Here is a 24,573-nt window from a genome sequence, read left to right on the forward strand (position 1 = left end):
GGAGGCCGACGGAAGGAGCGGCCTCCCGCGGACGAGGAACTGTCCTGTCGTGGGCGCGCTGCTCGGGGGCTGTATCGGGACCGAAAAGGAGGAGAGATGGGAGAAAAGTCCTAATACTGCCTCCCGGAACATCAGCCGAATAAGCCAAAAGAGTACCTGTGGCCGCTGAAGCCACCACGTGCTTCAGAATATCTAAGAATAATGTGAAAACCCTGGCATCGGAGCTCTCTGGATGCAAAGAACAGAAACCAACTCTGGTTTTAATTAAAGCAAAAGAAGGACATTTTTAGAAAGCCGTAGGTAGCTACCGCAGTCCGGGTGGCTGGTACACAACAGGGATTTACTTCCCGTGGTTCCGGAGGCTGGAAAACCTGAGGTCAAGGCACCCGCAGATTTGGTGTCGGGTGAGAGCCCAGCCTGCTTCCGGGTTCAGGGAGGGGTGGCCACCTTCCCACGGGGCCCTCGCGTGGCGGTGGGGGTGAGGGGGCTCTGGGGGGGCCTCTGCTGAGGGGCTCACCAGGCTCCACCCTCAGGACCTCATCTCCCCTCAAAGGCCCCACCTCCAAACACCATCGCTTTGGGAATTAGGTTTCAGCACATGAATTTTGGGGGCGATACAGACATTCAGTCCATAGCGCTCCGAGGACCAAAGAAAACAGTGGTGAACTGGGGCTCAGAAAGGACAAAGCCACACGGCCTTGGGATTACAACATCCTCGGGGCCACCATGGAAGAAATGTGTCCTGTTTCTGCGCCCACGCGGCTCCCTGAAGATTAACACTGCCAGCAAGCAGACTGAGCTTGATGGGGCCTGGCGGGGCTCAGGGATCCTCCCTCTCGGGGGTGGAGAAGAGTCGCAAGGCATCTTGTAGGAAGGGGTACAGGTTTAACAAAAGAAAGGACAAAGAGGAAGTTTGAGCCAGAATCTGTAGGGAACGAAATGCATTTATCTGTTCAGTCAGTAGGTGTTGACTGCTCTTGACTGCTCGCCTGCTGGTCCCCTTCTGTGCCAGAACCCACCGGGATGTGGGGAAGTCTGAATAGTGGTGTCCCAACCCCTGCCCCCAACAAACGAGCTTGCAGCCCAGCGGGGAGGCAATGCAACAACCTATTGATTCCAGGGAGTAAACCATAAACCATAATATGGCCCCCAGCATGCGCTCAAAGGCATCTCCTGGCCTGTCCCCACAGAGGGCCAGTCGGGTCCCCAAAGGAAGCGACAAAAGGGGCAGAGACCCCGGCTGGGAGTAAAGCTTCAGCCGGCAGGGACTGAAGAAGCTCGGACCCGTGGATTCCGGGGGCAGGCCGCCCAGAGCAGCACCAGGCTTTGGGGTGACCGGTGCCCAGGCTGGCAGGTTGTCCGTAGCTTCCCGTCCGGGTGGCACAGCAAAGGGACAGCAGTCAGGAGGAGCCGTAGAGCTCTCACACATGACTCGCCCAGAAGGCCAGGGTCACCTGCTAGAGCCTCAGCCAGCTCCGGGCTCAGTCACTGGAGGGTTCATTCTTCCGGGGGTTGCATGGGACAAGCACAGATACAGCAGGACGTCCGCTGGTCTGTTCCGTGTCCAGTTACTCCCAGAGGCCACGGGTGCAGCTGGTGTCACCCTTCCACCCCGGCAAGCCTGCTGTGACTCTCCTCTGCAGGCAAGGAGCCGAGGGTGCATCCCCCTGGAGCTCACTCACTCTGGCCCTTCTAGAACACCCTCCGGGAATCCAGAATACAGTTCTCCGTCCAAATGGGAATCTGGGACCTGTGCGAGCCCTTTTCTGTTCATCCTCCTGAAGATGGACCGAGGAGCCGGTGGCTGCACCCCTACGCCTACGTCTGAGGGCAGCTTTGGGGGTCAGTGGGGAGCCCACACATGGAGCCGGGCTGCCACACGAGCGAGCAAGCCCTTCACAGTGTGGGACGGAGCTGTGGGCAAGAAGGGAAGGGGCCGCCCTCGGGCCTGCTCTTCCCATGAAACCAAGCTCTGCTCCGAAACCCCAAAGAGTCAAGATTTCTGAATCCAGACCTGGCCTTCCAGGGCATTTTGAACCCGTATTTGTCCAAGTCGGAGGGCAGGACATGTTTTGTGTAGCAAATGGTCAGCTTGATTTAGCATCGCACGTGTTAGGGCCACACGTGAATGAGCCCCCCCGCCCCCAGCCCTGGACTTTACCCTGCTTCCCACCACCCACCTCTTGGCCCCGAGACCCGCCCCCATGATGCAGGGCAGGCCCCCAGCGGTCCCTGCAGCTCCGAAGCAGCACCGGGGAGTGGGTCTGGACCAGACGGCGACAGCAGTCCTCGGGGTCCTGGAGGCCTAAGCAGCCTATCACCACAGTCACCGGCAGCACATCGGTCACGCGCGGGCAGCATGTGCCAGACCCTAGGAGCACAGCTGTGGCGAGACGGGTGGGGGCCCTGCACCCAGGAGGCTGGCCGTCTGGTCGGGAGAGGCGGACACTAGACAAATAGACGGAAGGCGTCCCTAGGCCTGTGCTAAGCTCGGAGGAGGAGGAGGAGGAGAACTGGAAATCTGGGCAAGCGAGGATGAGGAGGGAGGAGGGAGAGCTGGCCCTGGGCAGCACCAAGCCGGCCTCCTCTGAGACCTGCCGGGACGGAGGAGACAGCAGAGCCGGAGGCTGCGGCCGAGGACTGAGCCACCCAAAGCCCTGCAGATCCGGGCCAGAGGCTAACGAGGGGGCCGCGGGAGGCGGCGGCGGCAGGGGTCAGTCCACCAGCAGACCTGCATGTTCAAAAGCTCCCCCCGGGGGGCCTGGTGGAGAGTGGATGGAGCAGGGGAGCCGGACAGGGTGCGGGAGCCGGGCCCCGGGGACAGCTGGTCATGGGGATAGGGCAGGGACGACACCAGGGACAGCTGGCCACGGGGATGGGGCAGGGGTGCCGGGCAGAGAGTGGGGGGTAGCGTGAGTCAGGCCACCCCGGGTACCGGCGGTCACCCCTCCCTCAAGGCCACCGCTGACCCGGGTGAACATCCTACCCCCCGCCCCGACGCGGCCTCCCAGGGGTCGTCCAACCAGCCAGCTTGAAGGACACACACAGTCCCCACCACCCAGGCGCCTCTGCCTCAGGGCCCCTCCTGGTCCCTCACAGCCCCGAGATGAGGGCCGCACCTGTCGTGCCGGGGCCGGGGGCAGGGAGGGGGGACAGCAGGCTGAGTCCTTGACGGATGGGCCTCACTGGACACTTCCCAGCAGGAGAAATGAGACCCGTCCGCCTGCCGGGACGGGGGAGGGAACGCCCCTGCATGCTCACCCACACCCACATCTCTGGCGCGCACCCGGGGGACACACTCACCTTGCCCCCCCTTATGCTGGAAAGCGCTGGGCTCAGCAGCCCGACCCTGACCCCGCACCCTCCGCCCCACAGAGGCCCAGCTCGCATCTGGCCCGAACCTGACACCGCCCTGCACTCGGTCTTCCAGGCTCTTCCCACACCTCAGGGAGGTCCTGCCCTCCACCCCAAGCTCCGAAGCCAGCCCCGATGCCCCCCTCCCAGGACCTCCCTGTGAGTGACCCCAGGGCACCAACTGCCCCAGCCTTGCAGGAAGCTGAATCAACTGTCATGAGCATTATTGGGCAATTTTTCCAAACGGGGGGTGTTAATGGTGTCCCTAGGGAGTCTGGAAGCATCTAGAAGGGTCCGATTCAATACCCCATCCTACCACCGACACACAGGAGGTGCCCGGCCAAAGTACATTCATGAACGAAGTGGTTGATGCCGGGCGGAGCGGGGAGGCGGCCTGCAGGTGAGCGACAAGGGGGTCAAGGGGCCGTTGTCAGACGCGCCCGCCTCTGCCGAGGAGGCTGGGAGTGTCGGGCTGGGAGATTTTACTTCTGCGTGGCTCCCTTCGAGGCTCAGACCACCCGCCGGGCCTCTGAGGGGGCGCACAGTGGCTCAGGGGGAGGCAGGCCGCTCCCCACTCTCCTCCCAGCCCCTCGGACACCTGCTCGGCCTGCCCGGCTCCCTCATCCTCTTTGAGTCTTTGAAACAGAGTGTGTGGGTCGCCTCCTGTGTGCTGGGCACGCCTGGCACCTTGGGTGCGTGAGCGACACAAAGGCCCCTGTGTGTCCCCGCGGAGCTGCAGGGTGGGGGCCCCAGGGGATGCACCCTCGGGGCTGAAGAACAAGACAGGGGAGGGCAATCAGGAGCGTGGGCGCAGGCCTCAGCCGTCAGTAGGGCTCCAAGCCTGGGGGGAGCCTGAGCCCCTGCACCGTTCATTCCAGAAGCCAGAGCCCGAGTGGTCGGGCTTGGCCGGGGGTGGAGGACAGGGGCAGAAGGGCCCTGGGGCGGGGCCCTGAGGCCCAGGCAGGGTGGAGAGGCGGGTGGGTAAGGACCTGGGCCTCGGCTCTGCAGGAGGGGAGGCTCGGGCTGTAGCAGACACACGCGCGGCTCTGGCGCCCAGAACGAGGTGGGCGGACAGGAGGCAGCGGGGAGCCCAGCGGGGCTGGGGGCTGAGGGGGCAGGAGTGGCGGATGCCGCGCGGACGGGGCTAGAGCCCGCTGACTGCGGACACGCTGGACGCAGGGGACGTGATGGTGGGTGCCGTGGGGCACCGTGGGGCCTGCTGGACGCCCACAGACAGTGAGGGCGGGTGCCCGGGGCGTATGGACTTGGGGGGCCGGTGGAGAGCTGGGGAGGGGACCTCCCACTGCTCAGGTCCGGGAAGCCAGCCCCCCTGCCCCCCCCCAGGAGCCACGTTACAAGAGCAATTGCGCTGATGGCGAGGACCCCAGCACGCACCTCCCAAGCCCCGCAAGCCCCACAACCGCCTACCAGGGAAGGCCCCGCTGTACGGGGAGGAGCTCCCAGAGGCCGGATGGTCGAGGCGGGCCCAGTGCTCCGTCCAGGAAGGCCCGGCCGGCCCAGGCCTGCAGCATCAGGGGCTCCTCCCAGGGCCTCGGACCCGCTCACTAGCTGCTGGGTCATTCCCACTTTGGGAAGATTTGGGGGGGATTTGTGGGACTTCTTCCGCCACGTGCCGCTGGGGCCATCACAGCTGTGGGTCGGAGGTGTCACCCAAGTTGGGGGAGAGTAACAGATCTTTATCCAACACGCTAGGGAAGGAAGGTGAGCTCACGGAGAGACTGAGCTCTGGGAGGGAGGGGTACTGAGAAGGGGGGTGACCCGGCCCTGTCCTCGGGGGCAGCCCGTGTGAGGGACATGGAGGGCAGCAGGACCCCCCAGAGACGACCAAGCAACACCCCTTCCCCTTCTCTGGGAGCACAGTCGAGCCTCCGCCTCCAGCGGGTGATAGAACCAGATGTGGTCCGGCTGCCTCTGAAGACTGATGAGAGAGCAGAGAGAGGGAAGGAGAGAGGGGAGGAGAGGGAGGGGGAGGTAGGGAGAGAGAGGGGGAAGGACGAAGGAGGGGACTGGCAGAGGGGGGAGGGGAGGGGACGGGAGGGGGGAGGGCAGGGGCAGGGGTGGGGGCGGGAGGGTTTGGGCAGGAGGAGGGGGAGGAGAGGAGAAAGAAAGAGGAGGCGGCAGGGAGTGCCGGGAAGCCCTGAGGCCAGGTGGGGAAGGGCAGAGGCCAGGTGGGGCTGCGGGCCAGGGAGGAGGAGCCAGGAGCCTGTAGGGGCGGCCCTGCGGGGAGGGGCCAGAGGCCTCAGGTGCCCCTGAGGGGGTTGAGGGTGGCCTGCCCCGAGCTGAAGGAGCTCAGGTCCAAGACTGAACTGATTCTCCCAAAACTGTTTAAGAAAATGGCCAGGGCCCCTGCTGGGAGGGCCTCCGCTCAGCTTTGGGGGGAGGGCAGGACCCCGCAGCAGGGACTGCACCCCGGGGGTGCACACTGGGGAGGCGCCGGCCAGGTCGGGCTCCAGGGGGCGCCACAGTGGGCCTGAGCAGCTGGGAGAAGTGGGGGGACGAGAAAGGGCGCAGGGGGGCAGGCGGGGCGCGGCGAGGCTGCTCAGCCTGCCTTCCTGTGCTTCCTGTTGTCGGGAGCGCTGCCGTCCCTAATGAGGTCCCTAATGAGGTCCCTAATGAGCAGTGCTAACGCCAAGGCCTGGCTCCCCAACGGCTGCCCTATTTGCTGCCAGCTGGGCTCCCCACCTCCTCCCCCAGATGGCAGGTCAGCCCCAAGTTCAGTCTCAAGGCCTCATTCATGGCCTCCCATCCTGGGCCTGCCACCCGCCCGGCCCCCTCCTCGGTGGTGACACGTCGGGCCGCGCCTGCCCTCTTGCCGGGAACGTGACACCTGAGGCGGGGGCCTGGGGAGCCTTCACACCAAACAGCCCGACCACGATTTCATTTCATGGACGCAGAAGCTGCAGCTTTGGGTTTATACACCTACGAGCTCAGGCCTGCGGGTCTCCAGGACCGAGGTCCTGTCCTTCGCACGTGTGAACACGGCTACCCCCCAAATAGGAATCACGAGCTTTCCTGTCCTGGCCTTTCCTTCTTTTATCGTCACCACCCGGACTCAGATCCGGTAGAAACGAGCTGGCCGGTGTCGCCCAGTGTCTTGACCTGGTCGGCGCCCTGGCAGGGAGGGTCCCAGCCGTCCCTTGAGCACACGCAGGTGGGCGGCTTCGGGGTGGCCCCGGGCTGCCTGGCCCACGCCTCCCTGGGGGACCCACCCCGCCTCCCTCTAGGCTTTTCCCTCCTGCTTGTCCCTGATCCCACCGCAAGGACTGCCTGGCATCGGCTTGGTGTCACCCACCAGGAGCCAATGAGGGAGGCCTGGCCAGAGGGGCTGGGTGCAGAGTGTAAGCTGCAAGCAGGGCTCCCCCAGGACGTCCCCCGGGGAGCACAGGGGGCAGAGCTACAGTTAGAGCAGTTCACCACCTCCAGTGACTGTGCACTTCTCAAAACCCCTTGGTTTCCAGGGAAGCAGGAAAAACCGCCAACCCCTCCCAGAGTCGCCACCAGAGTCCGTGGGTCTAGAGCAACTGCAGTGGAATCGGGCCGCGTGATGCTGGTCGTTCCTCTGATGGGAGAAGAAAATTCCCTGGGAATCCATGCCGCTCACGTCTTGAAAATTGGGGGCTTAAAAGAAGAGGATGACTTCCTATAACCTGAGAGAGACTCGGGAGAAACCGAGTCAGGAAGGCCCCCGTGTCTCTCGACTAGATCTCCCGGGCTGTCCCGGAAGACCAGGCCACAGGAATCCTGTGGCTGCCGCGCTGGGGTTCTGATGGCGACCAAGGACACACAGATTATCCAGTGTCCCGGCGAGCAGAGGAGCGAGGCCGGGGAGAGGCGCGGAAGGCCGCAGAATGGAGGCAAGGGACTCGGTGCTGCTGGCGTCTCCACGGAAACCAGGGAGGACTCGGGACTGTACCTGGGGTTCCCGCTCCCCGGGGGACAGCTGCTGTGCGCAGAGCCTGCGGTGTGCCCGCCTGCTGACACGGCCCGCCTAACATTTACGAGCCCGTTGTGAAACGCGGCTGTTATAAAAGATGCATTTCTGTGAATTTGCAATTAAATTATAGTAAAATGAGGGATCCCTGGGTGGCGCAGCGGTTTGGCGCCTGCCTTTGGCCCAGGGCGCGATCCTGGAGACCCGGGATCGAATCCCACATCGGGCTCCCGGTGCATGGAGCCTGCTTCTCCCTCTGCCTGTGTCTCTGCCTCTCTCTCTCTGTGTGACTATCATGAATAAATAAATAAAATCTTTAAAAAAAATAAAAAATAAATAAATTATAGTAAAATGAAAGAGCTGCATACTGAAAACTCATCACTTCCTGATTATTTTACTAAGGTTCCCTATTTTTTTTTTTTTTTTGAGAGAGAGAGAGAGAGAGCGCGTGCAATGCGGGGGAGGGACAGAGAGAGAGGAAGAGAGAATCTTAAGCAGACCCTACGCTCAGCCAGACGCAGGACTCGATCCCACAGCCCTGCGATAGCGACCTGAGCTGAAATCAAGAGCTGGACACTCGACTGACCGAGCCACGGCTGGAGGTCATTGACTCCCGTGGAATCTGTTTCGTGGACCGAGTCTACACTGGTGACTGCCGCACACACGCCTCGCCTCCCCTCCGCGCCGGGACAGCACGCCAGTAGCTGGAAATCAGCTTCCCTGGGACTGTGCACATTGAGCCCAGTCCCCCCAAAACCACCGTTACAGTCACCACCACACGTGTTGTCCCCCAACACTGACAAGGGTTCACGCAGGACAAAGAAGAGACCGAGGTGCCCCTGGAGCCAAGTGGCGGGAGCAGAACCGCCTCTCCCACTGCCCGTGGTGGGGGGCACGGCCTGGGAGCCCACGGGGCTTCTAGGAACTTCCCAGGGTGCGCGGAGTCCTGCTGGGAGCTGTTCCCAGAGCCTCTCTGAAATCTCTTACCGCTTTTTAGCGAACTCTGCGCGTCCTTGTGTGCTCAGCCTCCGCATGAAGGCTGTGGGAGCACGGCCCCCGGGTCCCAGAACGGGGACGGTGATGTCGCTCAATGCCGCCTCGACCCAGCTGGCCGGCAGGCCCTCCCTCAGCCGTCCAGGAGGCTGAACTGGAGGCTCCCGGCTTGGGGGGCCTCCCCGCGTCATCCCGTACAGTCAGTCCCCTGCCGGAGGGTTCTCCCTCAGCGTGCCAGGCCCAGTGCCCGCCGAAAGTGCAGCTACCTGCAAGCAGGTCCCCCTCCAGATGCTCATAAATGTGTCCAAACACAGCGAAGGGACGGTTGGCTCCCGCAGTCCTCTGCTCCCCTCACCAGCCGACCCCTCACCCCTGTACCCCGCCCCCAGCCCTGAGAACCCCCGCCACCCCCAGGCTTCCAGCCCGGCTCCCTCTCCGCTCTCTGTCCTACTCCTCCCAGGAGAAAGCCGACCGGAGGGCCCCGCGGTTGTGTGTAAGCAGGCAGGGGTTCGGGGCCTTCTGGGTGTAGAAACTGGAAACCAGGGTACCTCGAGGTCCACCCATTGCCCACACGTCCCGCAGTTCCAGGGAAGGAGCACGGAGCACCGGAGGCCTCGAGGGGCAGAGACGCACTGTCAGCGGGCAAGTGGCCGGGTGGCCGCGGGCAGATCCACGGTCTCCAGGAGACCCGCCGCCCCCAGGCCGGGCCCACCACCAGCTGCCGCCTTTGCGGCCACCCCGTGGGGACTACAACCGCTTGGTCCCCTAAAGGCAGGGGACCTGGAATGTGATGCTTAGGGCTCCCTGACAGGAGAGCTGGGACCGAGGGATAGAAGCTCTCAGCCACCAAAACTGGGTTCCAGAGAAGAAACATCTCTGGCAGCCGGGGCCAGATGGAGCGCTCTGGGACGCAGCTGCCCTTGGAGGTCGGCGAGGGGTTGCAGCGAGGGGTTGCGGCCTCACCCTTTGCCAGGCCCGCGGGGGGGGGGGGGGGAGGAATCCAAACACCAGAGAAACAGCCTGGCGTCCTGGGGTCGTCCTGGAGTCGAACACGCCCAACACCGGCATCAGCCAACCCCTGCCTTATTACCTTCGCGGCCTTGCTCAAGGCATCCATCCCTCAGGCCTCGGGGTCTTCATCTGCGCAGGGGGACGGGGCTGGGCTTCCAGGACGACAGCAGGGATTGCAGAAGACCAAATCCTGGAGAGCACCGGGCACCTCATGGGTGCCCCATCTCCACTAAACGGGGGACCGGGGTGCGGGGCAGCTGCGTTAGATGCCCTGGAAGGTCTTTCTACCCCAGGGTGTGACTCCAAACCCTTCCCTGCGGTGGAGAAGGAAGGCCTACACCCCCCACCCCCGAGAGGGAGGAGGAAGAGCGCGGAGGAGGGCCTGGAGCCTTGGGGAGGTCCTTCGGGCAGCGCCCCGGTTCCCCTCGTCCGCCTTGGGGGCGGGGGCGCGCGGGGCAGTGGCCGTGGCCTCGGCGGTGAGGGCGGGGGGGGGGGAAGCACAGCAGCCAGCGCAGTCTGAGGTCTTACAGGTGCTTTATTGTGCTAACACTGCCGCCGGGAGCTCGGCTCGCTCCGCCACCAGCGGGTCCCCACCCGCCCGCGCTCCCGCCCCGGGCCCTGGGCCGCGCCCGCGCTCCCCCGGCGCCCCGCCCCCGCGCCCGCGCCCGCGCCGCTCCCGCCCCGGCAGGTGCGCTGACTCCCGCGCGGGCCCCGGGGAGGCGCCGTGACGCTCGGGGAGGCCCGGAGGCCTGGAGGCTCAGGGAGGCCCGTTGTCCTGGGAAGGCCCGGGGAGGCCCGTTGTCTTGGGGAGGCCCGTTGTCCTGGGGAGGCCCGGAGGCTCAGAGAGGTCCAGGGAGGCCCGGAGGCCCGGGGAGGCCCGTTGTCCTGGGGAGGCTCGGAGGTTCAGGGAGGCCTGGGGAGGCCCCGAGTCCTGGAGAGGCCTGGAGAGGCCTGGAGGCCCCGGGCGCACGCGCATCCCCAGCGATGAGCCGAGCGCATCCCCAGCCGCGGGCCAGGCCCAGCGCATCCCGAGGGGCGAGCCGAGCCGAGCCGAGCCGAGCGCATCCCCAGCGGTGGCCGCGCTCACACCAGGAGGCCGTCGGTGCGCTGCTGCCCGGGCCCCTCGGCGCCGTCGGCGGGCTCGGCGCTCTTGACCTTGACGTAGACCGGGGAGGGGCCCGCTTCGCAGGCGGCGGCGGCGCAGGGCGCCAGGGCCACGTCCTCGGGGCCGCCGCAGGGCGGGGGCGCGAACTTGCGGCGCGGGGAGCGGCTGACGGTCTGCGGCGGGTACCCCAGCAGGTGGGAGACGCTGCGGCCGCGCCCGCCGGCCTTGCACCCGGGCGCCTCGGCGTCCTCTCTGTGGAAACAACAGGCGGGCGGGTGAGCGCGCTCCCGGGGCGCGGCGTGGGCACGGCCTGGCGGGACCCGCCTCCCCGCCGGCGCCCGGCCTCCGCGCCTGCACCTGCACCTGCCCCGCCTCCCCCAGGCCTGCCCCGCGGGTGCCCCCGCCCCGCCCCGCGGGGAGGGAGGGGGGACCCGGAGGAGCCGCCTTACCTGTCCTTGCGTCCTTCGCCTTACCTGTCCTTCTGTCCTTCGCTAGCACCAACCGGCCCTCTCGCTCCCTCTTCTCCTGACCTCTGCCCCTCCACCTCCTGCTCCAGCTCGTCCTCGTCCCCAGGGCACTGCAGCCATTAGCACGACTAGTCTGGTCCTAGTTTTATTTCTAGTTGGTTCCTAATGTAAGTTATTAGCACTATCCTCACTACGGACTCTTCTCAAGTAAGCGTGTCCAGAATCGTCACCGGCGTGAGACAAGGGGAGACACGCAGAACACGGGCCCTGCCCTCCAGGAGCTTACAGTCTACACAGGACGGAAAGACAGGCGCACAGACAGGAGGAAACGGAGGGCAGGGGAGTGGAGGTGAAGACTGGCGCGGGAGGGGGACAGAGGAGCCCCGACGACATGCTGCGGTCCCAGCACTCCTGGCGATGGCGGGCAGGGTGGGGGTGGCGGGCAGGGGTGAGGAGGGGCAGGGCGCCGGTCCCCGCCGCTCGGCAGCATGTAGCATGCATCAGGTTTTACCTGATTTCACTAGCCAAGTCGCCGCAGGCCCCTCCGCCGACCCCGCCGCCGTTGCCGTAGCCGAAGGCACCGCGGGCGCCGCCGGCCCCGGCGCCCCCGCAGCAGCAGCAGACGAGCCCCCAGATGCCCACCAGCAGACAGCCCAGCATGAGCAGAGAGCCCAGCACTGCGCCTATGATCATGCCTATGCGCCGGGAGTCTGTGGAGAGAAGCGGACAGTCAGGTGCGGGCAGCTCCTCTGTGGGAGACCAAGCCCCCCCCCATCCCCGGCCCCGGGATCTCAGGGCCCTGGGACACCCCGTGAGGAAGGACGGGACATGCACGGGCACGTTTCTCCCAGGGCCTGCCCCAGCGGAGCCTTAGGCCCCATGGGGGTGGGGAGCAGAGCCCCCGAGGCTGCAGGTACAGCCCAGCTTCCTCCAGCCGTGCCCTCGGGTCCCGGGGCCCCCAGGGGCACTGCCCCCACACCTACCTGAGACCTTCACCTCCACCACGCACACGCTGTAGCCCACGTGGTTGGCCACTGTGCACTGATAGAGCCCATTATCCTCGCTCGAGATGTCTTTCAGCAGCAGGTCCCCGTTGTTCAGACCTGAAACTGAGGGAGCACCGGGGGCTGCGGCGAGGCCCGGACTCAGGGCCCGGCCTAGGCCGCTGCAGGGGGGGCGGAAGGAGGGAGGGTGTATGCGCGTGCAGCGCGTGTGTGTGCACACGCACACACACACACACACAGATCCGCCCCACTCTCCAGGCAGAGGCAGCATTTGTTCCCTCTGCGACCTTAGGGAAAGCTGTTCCCTGCCCGGGCCTCGCTGTCCTTCTCTGCACCGTGAGGACAAAGATGGGCCAGAGGAATCTAAAGGGCCCCCCACCCCAGTTCTGATGTGGTCTGCTCGGTTGTGAGCACCACCCCACTCGTCCCCGTGCCAGCTGCCTCCCACGCCTCATCCCACGGAGCCCTCACACGGTGCAATTCCTCTAGGGTGTGAGGCAGCCAAGGCGCAGGGACGTGCAGCCGCCTGCCCGGGTCTTGCCGCCAGCCGTGGTGCAGCCGGGGCTCCAGCCTCGCTCGCTCTTAGTCTCTGCCTCTGACCCCCTCTCCCCCGCCGCGGCCCCCCGCCCGGCCCGCTGCTCAGTCCCACCTTGGTTCAGGGAGCTGTGGAAGGACTCCTGGTAGGAGAGCTCCGAGTGGAAGCTGTGCTGGGAGTGGTAGGAGCCGGCGCGGTAGGGGTGGGTGTGCCCGCTGATCTTGGCCCACTTGTAGGAGAGAGGCGGGGTGCCCCCGTTGGCAAAGCACTTCAGCACCACGTCGTTGCCGCGGGTCATGTGGCCCTCGGACCAGCACATGGGCACCGCAGGCCGCGCTGCAGAGAACGGGCCGAGTGTGAGCCAGGGCCCAGCCCAGAGGCTCGGAAGTCCGGGGAGGGGGCGCCCGGCGGCGCCCGGCCGTACCTTGGACGGTGACGATGACCTTCCGGCTGGCCATGGTGGTCTTCTTCACCCTGCACTCGTAGGTGGCTGTGTCCGACACCTGCAGGTTCATGAGGTTGATGGACGCGTCGTACTGGCTGGGGTCCGAGGCTGCAAAGCGGACCCTCTGCTGCAGGTGGGGGAGGTTGCCGTGGTTGATCCTCTTGTCCTGGTAACTAAGGAACTGTGGAGAGAAGGAGAAGGCGGGAATGGTGACGCGGGCGCCGGGAGCACCGCACGGGGCTTCTCTGAGACTCTCTGGAGGGTAAGGATGGTCGTGGTGACCCCTGACCCCTTCACCTCGTAGTGAACCAGTGGGAGCAGATGGGCGCGGGCGCGATGGCCCTGAGGCCTCCCGTGCCCTCTGGGGCCCTAGGGGGAAGGCGGCCTGTGATTTGGGATTGCAGAGCCCTCCTCCCTGCCGCCCCGTTCCCGGAGAGGCCATGGGGCAAGTTCAAGGTCTCCATCTGCTTATCTGCCCTCCTCCCCACCCCACAGGGTGTATGCCCTCCAGGGGGACCCGAGAAGTGTAGGGGAAGGGGAACCCCAGGCCTGGCACTCACCACATTCTCCCTATGTGAGGGGTCTGAATTGAGCTGCATCCACTCGATGTCCAGCCCGTTGGGACCATAGTCTTCAGGGTCCAGGATGTAGGGGCAGCCCAGCCTCACATTGTCACCTTCTGCCAAGTACAGGACCTCCTGGCCGTCCCCGTTGATCCGCACAGCGGACAGCAGAGCTAGGGGAGAAGGCCGGGGGCGGGGTCAGCCTCAGCACGTCTCCCCAGCACCCTCAGTGGAGTCCCCCGGGAGGGAGGGGCTGGGCTCAGCGCGTGCGCGTGCGTGAACGCAGGGACCGGTCTCTGCATGTCTGTGCATGCTTGCGTACGCACGTCTGTGTTCTGCGATTGCATCCGAATCCTGCGTGGATGTGTATGGCCGCTGGGTATGCTTGCGTGTATGTGTGTGTGAGGACGTGCACGTGCGTGTGTCGTGTGCTGATGAGTATTCGTGGCTCCTCTGGTGTGCTGCGGCGATACTCAGGCGTACGGCCAGGCAGTATCTTACATAGTGGCTGCGTGTGCGTGTGTGCGCGTGTGTGTGAACACGCGAAGCAACCAGAGTTGTTAAACGCCCCGCCGGAGAAGCCCAGCTCGTTAAAAGGCGCCTCTGTCTGGGCCAGGTGAGGTGCACCTGGAGTTAGGAGGATGGAGCCACGGCCTCTAGGGTCCCTTTGCAGCCCCAAGGAGCAAAAGCCTGGACGCGCTTGTATGTCTCCTCAGGACAGCGCGCGTCTGTGGCTGTGTGCCCGGCCGTGTCAGGGCCCTGAGCCATCCTTTGCGCCTGTGCGTGAAGGGGGGCCGCCGTGAGCAGAGCCGGGCTGTGCCCGATGGTGAGTGATGGCGTGTGCCGGGCACATGGCCGCAGGCACCTGCAGGACCGTCAGGCCTCGCGTGATGACACGGCGTTGCGGACGCCGCGTCCTGCCCCTCGTGCGACGGTGTGGCTCCACGGTGTGGCTCGGGTGCAGCCGCCCTGGCTCGCTCGCCCCGGTGGGGCCCCTCCCACTGCGAGCAGCCCCGGCGCCCTGAGTCAGCCCTGGTGAGCGGCCAGGATGGGAGCCCAGGCCTGAGCTCCTTGCCCTCCCTACCCTGAAGCCCCAGGCGAGCACTAGCCCCAACCGGTTGGACCCAAAGAGGAAGGCAGAGGGGAGGGGGCGTGCCGGGCCCCAACCTGGCAAGCAGGGCAGGCAGGCTCCCCGTCCCGGGCGCCGCAGCCCAGCCTGGCCCGCTCTCCTCCTGGATTCCTGACAGCCAGCCCATCCCCGGGCGCCCAGCCCTGGCCTCGGCGCCGCAGGCCGCTCGGCCCTTCTGTCCGTCTCTCTGGGGACCACGTTCTGGTTAGAGAGCGTCGCCCAGGTGCAGGGACACGCGGTCACAGCCACGAACCTTCAGGGCAGGTGTATCCCGTGCAGTCCCAGCCTCCTGGCCCCCCAGACAGGGACACCTCCGCACACAAGCGCAGGTGCGTGTTAACCCAGAGGACTCGCAGTCCTAGAGGCCTGGGGCCTCCCTGCAGCAGCTCCGCGTGGTCCTACGGCGCCAGCAGGGCCCTTCCGACGCCCCCAACGCCTCGGGGATCCCTGAGCCTGCCCCTAGGAGCCCTGGCAGGGCCAGCACGGGGGCGCTAACGGGATGTGGTGCTGCTTCCTCCAGCCCCGGGGCCAAGACAACTAGCTCCCGAGATAAGGATCCCGGGGCTCCCTGCCAGGGCCCAGGGCAGCAGGAGGACTGCCAGGGAGGAGCCAGGCTCGTGGAGAGCAGAGGCTCCACCCTGGGGAAGCGCTGGCGGAGCAGCCCACAGCCCTGAGGACTGTGTTGGGGGGGGGGGGGCGCGTGCAGGGGCTCGGCGGGCAGGGAAGGGGCTGGGAAGGAGGACAGGCCCAGTGAGGGAGCCTCCGCCCTCCAGGAGCCCCGTCCTCGCCTCTCAGCCTCCACCCAGGCTTAGCCCTTCCACACCCCCTCACGCTCCCCTGAGGAAGTTGTTTCTGGTGTCTCACGGCCGTGGTCTCTCCTGCCGAGGCACCAAGGGAGTGCTCTGGGCATGAGAGAGGAGAGAGGCTGGGAGAGGGGCGGAAGCCAGGCTGGGAGAGAGAGCTGGTCAGGAGCCCTGGAGGGGGCAGCGAGGGGGGGAGGGGGGGGGCAGGGGCGGGCCCCAGGGGCTGCGCACCCTCCGCACCCACACCCTCCATGGGTGTCTACTCTCGGCCTGGAAATCCCTGTGACTTCTCAAGCTGCTTCCACAGCTCCTAACCCTCCCCCTGGGGGGCAGGCAGGAGAGGAAAGTGGGGGGGCTGGAGCCCCGCAGGGTCTGTCCTCCCACGGCCACGCCAAGCACCTCCCTGTCCAGGTCCCGAGGGGGCTCTGCAGGCTGCGGTGATGCAGTGTTGCCCTCGGGGTCTCCCTCCCCCCGGCCCCAGGCCCCCCACCGCCCAGGCAGCCCCCCGTGGACTCCTGAGGCCTCCCCCAGCCGTGCCCTCCTCCGGCTCCATCCTGGGCCCGGGGACTCCCAGGGCACAGGGCCTGCCCCCGACGCCGCTGCTGCGCCCACTCCCACTGCACCCGACCCTGCCTTCGCCCCGACTCCGCGCCCTGGGCTCAGGCCTGGGGGTGGCTGCTCCCGGCTCCCCATCAGCGCCCCCGGCGTCGCTGCTGCCTGCCGCCCGCCTCAGCCCCAGGCCCCGGCCCTCCGGTGAGGCCTGGACCCTGCACACAGCTTGTGCTCACACGTGTGGGCCCCACAGGCTCACAGACATGCTCCGTCGGAGACACGCGCCCAAACCTGCAGGCACAGGGCTGCCCTGGGGAGAGGCCCCTCGCAAACCCCAGCCGGGTGGCAGCCGGGGGGCGTCTGGACCGCGTGCAGGCCCCGCTGCGGGCCCCTCGCTGCCCTGTCCCTGCCCTGCGGCGGCGTGTGGGCGTCCCCGCGGGTGCCCAGCCCCATACCTGGGCTCAGGCACACGAGAAGAAGGTGGAAGGCTCCTCGAACTCCCATGTCTCTAGGCTTGGTGTCTCCTCCGCCGGGGCTGGCTATCCCGGGCCGGTGGTGGTGGGCGTGTGGGGACAGATGGGGGGGGGGGTGAGGGCCCAGACACTGCCCGGGGTGGCAGGAAGGTGCAATGAGTGCTGGGCCAGAGCCGGAGTTATTTCTATAGGAGGGAGGGGGCCTGGTCCCCGCCTTGGGGAGGAGCCCCGGGAACCCTAATTATTGGGGTGACAGAGTGGCCTACCCAGGCATTACCCGGCCCTCACCCAAGCTCTTCCCCATCCCAAGAGTGGCGCAGGGCGGCCAGCGGGACTTGTAATTAGGCACCTCTTAAACTTGCACTTCCTCCTGGCCCCATCCTCGGGGTAACAACAGTCGCCCCATTTCACAGCGTCCACAGGGCTCCCCTCACCACTCATTTGTCGCCTCCTTCCCCGGGGGGAAATGGGGAAGCGGAAGGAGAGTCAGGCTTGGGGAAGGAGGTGGCCAGGCGGTGAACACTGAGCCCCTGGGTCGGGGCACCCAGCCTCCCCTGCAGGCCCCAGCCAGCCAGCTCCCCCCTGACCCTCGGGGAACCCCCCCAAATTGAGGTCCCTGGGGAGGGGCCACAGGGAAGGGGACAGAGGCTGGAGGGAAGGCCCAGGCACATGAAAGGGACCCAGGAATGTCCAGCCTACCTCCCCTCCAGGCCTCTGGCCCTTCAAAGGGAGTCAGGCTTCCTGAGCTGAAAGAGGGAGGGGTGCCCTTCGGGAGAAGTGTCCCCCACCCACACCTGACGTGGGGTCAGCCCTGAGTGCAGGGGACCCCTGGCCGTGGGGCTGTTGGGGGGATCTAGCCCCCATCTCCCTGAAGAACCGGCCCCATTCCAGAGAGGCTTGGGAGGAGAGGAGCCAGGGTGCGTGGAGGGGGCCGGGGGTGTGTGGAGGGTGAGGGGACGCTGGAGAGTACAGGGCCAGGAGGGCCAGGGAAGGGGGCGTGCCATGTGCCCCACGTCGTGCTTCAGGGATCACCGGGTGTCCTTGCTTCTGTGCCAGGGAGGCAGACCAGGGCCCCGTGACCTGGACCGCCCAGTGGGGTGGGCAGGTGGGAGCTGGCGGGGAGGCCCCACGACTGCCCCGTGTCACACGATGGTGGGCATGAGGTCCTGAGGGGCCGGCTCCAGCAGCTCAGCTTCCTCAGAGGAATCCAGGGAGGCCCCCCCAACCCCCACCTCGGGGCAGGGGGCACAGGGGCACAGCGAGGGCAGGGGCGAGGAGGAGCCGTGGGCGGAGCTCCAGGCTCAGGGCAGCCCAACCAGGAAGCACAGGGAATCCCCGCGTCTCTGCGCCCCAAACCTCTCCCCCTGCACTCTCGGCAATGACAGGGTGCCCTGGGACCTGCCAGATGCACCAATGAATATCCTTGTTTCCGTGTTTATTTTGAGGTTTATGGGATTGTCCTGCACCCCGGGAAGGGCAGGTGCTGCTGCGGCCCTGCTGACGCGAGGGACACCCAGGCATCCTGACTCTCAATCCAGAGGGGCCCAAGGAAAGGGCCCGTGAGCCTGTGGCTCAGCAGGTCCGGCCACAGGGTAAAGGTGCAGAGGGTCAGTGATGGGCCAGGACGACGAGGGCTGGCCAGCAAGGGAAGGCTGCGGTGCCATCACCCCCGGGGGTAGGGTTGGTGGGTTGGGTCCTGGCTGGCCCCTGCAGAGTTGGGGTGCAAGGCTGGCTCAGTTAGCTGGGGTCGCCAGCGAGCTCGAGGTCGGACTTGAGGCCCGGAGGGGAACAGAGGCTAGAGCGGGCGAGACGGAAAGCAGGAGCTGAGGTCGGGGTCCATGTCAGGGTACGGCGGGGGCTGGGGTTTGCTGTCCTTCGCAGGAGACCCGAAGCCCGGCTGAGACCCACGCGGGGCTGGGGCTCCCACTGGGTGAGCTTGGGGTTTGTTAAATGTGAGTTTGGGATTCGAGTTAGGACGGGCTGCTCAGGTGTAGGACACGAGTTTCAGTACAATTCACGGGGACCCCAAAAAATGAGGTTTTATTTATGACACAGAAGGACCTCCGTCTCCGTCCGCTAAATGCCGGATCGCCCAGGATGTTCATCCCTCTGCTCCAGGACAACCTGGTGTCGTCGTCATCGTATCCACGACGTACCTCCGCATGTGACTTGAGGGTCCCAGGGAGGGAAGGAGTTCCAGGTGTGCAGGAGCCCACCTGCACGACCCGATCCCCTAACAAATGCAACCCCGGGGGGTCCTGCTGCACCCCTGAGCCGGCGCCAGCCCAGCCCCTGCCCCAGGTGACAGTGGGGGGCACAGAGGGGATGCAGGAGTTAGCGGCAGCCTCAGGGGGGCTCGCACGAAGACGGGTCCCCCCCCCCAGCCCAGGCACAGCAGAGGGTCCTGGTTTGGGAGTCTAGGGAATGCACATGGGGGAGCCTGAGGGCATAGATGCTCCAAAATAACAGCCACCTTTTTTTTTTTTTAATTTAAATTCAAGTGGCCCCAGCGCCCGGGGGGCTCAGCTAGTGGTCAAGCACCTGCCTGGGGCTCAGGTCACGACCCTGGGGTCCTGGGATCAGCCCCAGGTCATCCTCCCTGCTCAGCAGGAGGCTGCTGCTCCCTCTCCCTCTGCCGCTCCCCCTGCTGTGCGCTCGCATCTCTCTCTCTCTCTGTCTGTCAAACAAATAAATAAAACCTTTAACATAAATTAATTAAATAAAGAAGTTCACTTGACCCACATACGGTGCATCGTTCGCGTCAGATGCAGTGTCCAGTAGTCCATCCGTTGCCTGTACACCCAGCGCCCGTCCCACCGCGTGCCCATCACCCAGGGACCCCAGCGCCCCGCCAGGCCTCCCCTGCACCCCCAGGGACCTGCGGTGTGTCCCCTACGGTGAGGACTCGCTCCGGTTCGTCTCCCTCTCTGGTGACTTCATTCCCTCCCTTCCCCTGCGTTCCTCTGCGCTGTGTCTTAAATCCCACGTGGCAGTGAGGTCGTGGGGTCCTTGTCTTCCTCTGACTTATTTGCTCCGCTAATACCCTCCGGCTCCGTCCACCTCCACGGAGATGGCGGGCGTTCGTCCTTTCTGACGGCTGCGGAACATTCCACCGTGAATACCTGCATAGTCTAATCTACATCGAGGCCACATCTTTATCCTTCATCTGTTGGTGGACCTCGTGGCTCCTCCCACACTCTGGCTCCTGTGGACTCGCTGCTGTGAACGCTGGGGTGCAGGTGCCCCTCAGATCTCTGTGTCTGGGTGAATCCCTCGCAGTGCAATTGCGGGGTCGCAGGGCGGCTCTATTTTTAACTTCCTGAGGAACCTCGCACTGGGGCCCCTCCAAGCCTCAAAAGGCACGGCACACTGCGCTTCTCCTTTGACCCACTGAGGGCTAATTGCCACCTCCTTGCAGGTTGCGGCCCATAAATGAAGCTGCCAGGCTTCTTGCCTTATGCCCTGAGCCCTGCAGGGTTTGGGGGGAGGTGGTGGAGGGAGAGCCCTGGGGTACCCGCTGGGCCTTCACAGCACAGGCCCCTCCTCTGCAGAGGGAGAGCGGCCACTCCCGGGAGCCCCCTGCCTTCCCCCCACCCAGTCTCCACTCCCAAACGCCCCGTGTCCCCACCGATTTCTTTCCAGTCTCAGAAAGGTCTGGACAGATGCAGGGGACGGGCTGAGGTCTGTCCGTGCCCCAGGGAGAGCGAGGGCGATGGGGATGGCAGCCAGATGGCTCATCCGAGCCCGGGAGACAGAAAGGGCCCAGGCCGCCGTCTGTGGGCAGCACGTGACCTTCCGAAGGGCCCCGGGCCTTCCCCGAGGCGCCCGCAGTCCACAGGGGAAGCTGCCCTCCTCCGTGCACGCCCCGCAGCTGCGGTTCCGTTGGCTTCTGCCCTAAGACGGGAGCAGAATCTGGAGACCTGGGCTCAAGACCTGGAATGAGGCCAGCACAGCCAGCCAGAGGGGGCGGGCGGCGGGGGGGCAGGAGGGGTGGTGAGATGGGCAGGGGGATACAGGCAAGGGGAGCAGGCAGGGGGAACGGGCAGGGGGAGATGGGCAGGGGGGTACAGGCAAGGGGGGCAGGCAGGGGCGTTGGAGGAGGGAGAGGGCCAGGGGGACAGGCAGGGGGTATGAGAAGGGGGGTTGGGCAGGCAGGACGGACGGGGGGACAGGCGGGGGGGCAAGCAGGGGGAGATGGGCAGGGAAGATGGGCAAGGGGGATGGGCAGGGGATACAGGCAAGGGGGGCAGGCAGGAGCGGTGGAGGGGGGAGCGGGCAGGGGCGTTGGCAGGGGGGTGTAGAGAGGGGCTGGGCAGGTGGGATGGGCAGAGGGTGTGGGCAAGGGGGACAGTCAGGAGGGCAGGAGGGGTGGTCTGGGGGGACAGGCAAGGGGGTATGGGTGGGGGGTGGGCAGGGTGTTGGGCAAGTGAGACAGACAAGGGATGCAGGCAGAGGCAGTGGAGGGGGGAGCAGGTAGGGGGGATGGGCAGGAGGGCAAGCACGGGGGCCAGGCAGGGGGGCAGACAGAGGGGGTGGGCAGGTGGGACAGGTAGGGGGTGTGGGCAGGGGGGACGGTCAGGAGGGACCAGCAGGGGGGACGGGCAGGGGCCCCGAGGCGCCGGTCAGTGGGCTGGTGGGAGAAGCGAGAGGCCCCTGCGGCTGACGCCTTTCAGCAGCTCTCAGCCGGGGGCAGCCCGGTGAGGCCACAGTGGGGCGAGAAGAGCAGGGGCTCAAGGGCACAGGTGGTGTGGGGGGGACTGTGGAGTCCAGACGAGGCAGGGTGGGTGGCTGGGTGGGTGACAGAGGGCCGGTCCACGCATGGGCTGGGGCTTAGGGACCAAGGCCCGGGTGGGGGCTGGTGGCCGAGAGCTCCTGACACCTGCGGCTCCCTGAGCCCCTGGCAGCCACCCCAGGCTCCCCGAGCCCAGGAGAAGGGCCCCCGACTCCCGAGGCAAGCAGCGCAGAGGGGTCCCTCCTTGGGCCGCGTGGCCCTGCCTGCTCCCAGGCCGCCTTGTGAAGAGTTTGCAGGGGGGCTGGTGACCAATGTGAAGAATGAAGGGTCCCTGAGCCCTGAGGATTCGGGCCCTCACCTCCCGGAGACCCTCCCCCGGCGCACGGAGGGGCCGGCCTCTGCCGTCTCATCTCCCCGGGGCTGTCTTCCCCGTCCAGTGGGGGAGGGCAGCGGGGGAAGGGGTGCCCCCGACCCTGGAAGCAGCGTCTACACGGCTCTGGAGGCACCCAGGGTGTGCCGGGAGCACCGAGAGGGCAGGAGAGCTCGTGAGTCCTCGGGCCGGGCCAGGGGGCAGCTCCAGGCGCTTCTGCACCCGAGGGGAAGGTCCTTGAGAACTGGACCCCGGGCCCCTCTCCAGGGGCCTTCGCTGGGCTCGGAGCGCGGCCTCAGGCTGGACGGCACCGCACCTGTCCCACGCGTGCGGACTGGACTACTCCACGCGTCCCGTGGGACTCCGGCGTTGACTCTATCGAAATAACATTTGCTTTTGATGGCGCCGGCGGGTGCCCCCAACACAGCCTGCGCGGCGGCCCTCCTGGGTGCCCGGGGCCCTGGCCTGCCCCCCGCGGGCCGCCTCCGCCTCCCTCCCCACGAAGCCCGCCGGGCCTGCTCTCACTCCCAGCTCCCTGGATTTGTTTGTTTCTGCGTTGCCGGGACAGCGGGAGGGGGTGCGGCCCAGGAGGCCGGGCTGCCAGGAGGCCTAGAGGCCCAGCCCGAGGGATAGAGGGTCCCTGCTTTCCACCCCCGCCCTGCTTCCTCCTTCCCACACGCCCCCCCCACCCCACAATGCTCAGGGGAGGCCCGCAGGGGCCCGGCGGCACGAGACCCCCGAAGGGTGTGGGCTGAAAAGGGTTGCCTGGCCCAGTTTGGGGTGGTCTCGGCGGCAGGAAGACATGCCAAGCATCAGGGCTGCCTTACGAGGTGCTGAGCACCCCGTCTCCCAGGGTGTGCGAGCTCACACTGCCCCGTCGTGGCATTAGGGGTCACAGAGGAGCTCCGAGCACCACAGGGTCTTTCCAGACTTCAGCTTCTCCGGTGCGGAGCCCGGCCCACCAGCCCAGGGACGGCGTCTCCCCAGGGGCCCTACACAGCAGCTCGGCAGCTCTGGGCACCTGCTCCCGCTCTCCCCACCCACCCCCTTGGCACCTCTTTCCAGGAGGAAAGCCTCCCGACAAAGCCATCCAAAAATCTCAACTGTCTCCCTGTCCCGGCCCCAAGGCCACCCAAGGGCGTTGAGGTGACGGCCACGCCTCCCGCAGGAGGACACGCGGATGATGCAAGGAGAGATGGCTCAGCAGGGACCCGATCTGGCAGGGGGGCGGGGTGGGGGGCGCTGTGGAAGCCAAGGGGGCGTCTAACTATTGAAAGGCAGGCAGATCAAGAGCAACTTAGCCTTTTCAGGGACTCTGGTCTTCTGTGATGTTGGAAACGAGCTTCTTCCAGGGACCCTGGGGCCTTATACCTCCCGGCGTGCGGGAGGGACAGGGATGGGGCAGGTCGCCTGGCGGCGGGACGGGAGGAGACCCCCGGTTGCAGGGAGCCGTCCCCCAGGAGGAGCAGTCGGGAGGGAGGGACAAGGGACAGAAAGGGAGAGCAGTGGGAAGCTGCGCGGCCTGCACACCGACCTCCCGCGCCCGACGCCGCATCTCCCTCCACTGTCACCCAGACGGCTGCCACCTTTCTCACCCCAAAAGCCCTGTCTGGCTTTGAACTCCCTGAGCCGCTTTCATCCGCGCCTTAAAGTGCTTTTACTGAGACCAATTAATGCCGAGCTGCGGCCAGAGTCACACATGGGGATGCTGAGGTTTTCGGGGTGGGGGGGGTGCGAGGACATCCCAGTACCCCACTGAGTCAGGCACAGCCTGGCTTGGCCACCAGGGAAGGCTGCTGAGTCACGCTCCACTGGGCAGGTGCAAAGGCGTGAGGCCGCCTCCGAGCCACAGCAGAGCATGACGCAGGCAGCAGGCGCCGAGGGGCAGGCAGGGGCGTGCAGGCAGTGGGAGGCAGGGGGGGCCTGGGGGCTCGGGCCGGGGGGCAGCCGCCTGCAGACCTGACCCGGGGCCCCGCGCTGGGGCCCAACCACCGCATCTGCCAGGCTGCAGCAGCCCAGGCTGACTCCTTGGGGAACTGAGGACCCGAGGACAGGGGCCAGGCCGCCGGCACGTCCCCCAGGCACCCCCATGTCAGCAGCTTGGGCATGAGCTGTTTTATTTCCCAAGCTCCTAACATCTTTACAGCCACACACGCGATGCACCAAATGGCACCCCCAGTTTTCCCCAGCGCTGCCTCCCCTGCAGCTTCCCACCCCCACCCCCAGGGCCGAGGGTGCAGAGCTCCCCTCCGCCCCAGAGAGGAGGGAAAACCGAGCCCCCCCCCCCCCCGAGGAGCGCACCGCCCACCCCAAGGCCCAGTGTCGGGCAACAAGGTGAGGCTGCTGTTCCCGAGCTTCGGGCCCCAAGTCCTCAAGGAAGTCCATTGGCTCTGACCCCCCAGCCCCCCACTAACGCCAAGGACCACTCCCCGTCATCGTCCCCACTGCCCTCGCAGGGAGGGGGCGGGGGCTTCATGAGGGGTGCAGCCCCGCCGGGACGGTGTGCGTCACAGGCCGCCAGGAATGTCCCATTTCTAGGAACCAGGCTGCTGCTGATGGGTGACTCAGGCCGGGCGGAAGCCTGCGGGAGCCAGGCAGGGCTGTTGAGGAATCCCCAGAGGAGCACCCGGACTCTCTGGAGCATCATGGGCCAGTTCCGAGAATGCCCGGGGGGCTGGGGGGGACCTCCATGAGGACAGAACCGGGACACTCGCCCCCAAATCGTGTTCACCCGCTCAGAGACCCAATGCAGCCCCCGCTCCAAGGCCAGGCCTTCGTGCAGCCCGCCCTGTGGCCGCCGCCCCTGCCGGGTCCAGGCCGGGTCACCAGTGCCGGGCACCGCACCCCTGCGGGTTCACGGGCAGCTGCCCTGCAGAATGTAAGCCTTGCTTTCCGTCGCCCCTTTCTCTCCGAGCGGCCTCACAGTCAGCAGTGGGCCTGGATCGCCCTTTGCCCTCAACCCGCGCTCCAGGGAGGCCCGTTTTCCTGCCCTGAGGTGGGGGCCTCGGGTGCGGATCTGGGGGCAGGCTCCAGGCACCAAGGCCCCGCTGGCTTTCCAGGCAGGGAGGGTCCCCTGCACCAGGGA

At 66.3% G+C, this 24,573-nt stretch overlaps 1 protein-coding gene across 1 annotated transcript; it reads right to left on the minus strand.

The window, feature by feature from the left end:
• Positions 1–9,937: 9,937 nt before the first annotated feature.
• Positions 9,938–16,551, minus strand: VSIG8 (V-set and immunoglobulin domain containing 8). The gene is made up of 7 exons (XM_077886686.1): positions 16,369–16,551; positions 13,427–13,602; positions 12,846–13,047; positions 12,536–12,757; positions 11,866–11,991; positions 11,394–11,592; positions 9,938–10,667 (listed from the first exon to the last, which is right to left on the minus strand). The coding sequence occupies exons 1-7, from the start codon at positions 16,415–16,417 to the stop codon at positions 10,394–10,396; spliced, it is 1,248 nt and encodes a 415-aa protein (XP_077742812.1). The 5' UTR covers positions 16,418–16,551; the 3' UTR covers positions 9,938–10,393.
• Between the last annotated feature and the right edge of the window lie 8,022 nt (positions 16,552–24,573).

Source organism: Canis aureus, chromosome 38 (assembly GCF_053574225.1).
Source record: "Canis aureus isolate CA01 chromosome 38, VMU_Caureus_v.1.0, whole genome shotgun sequence".
NCBI lineage: Eukaryota > Metazoa > Chordata > Mammalia > Carnivora > Canidae > Canis > Canis aureus.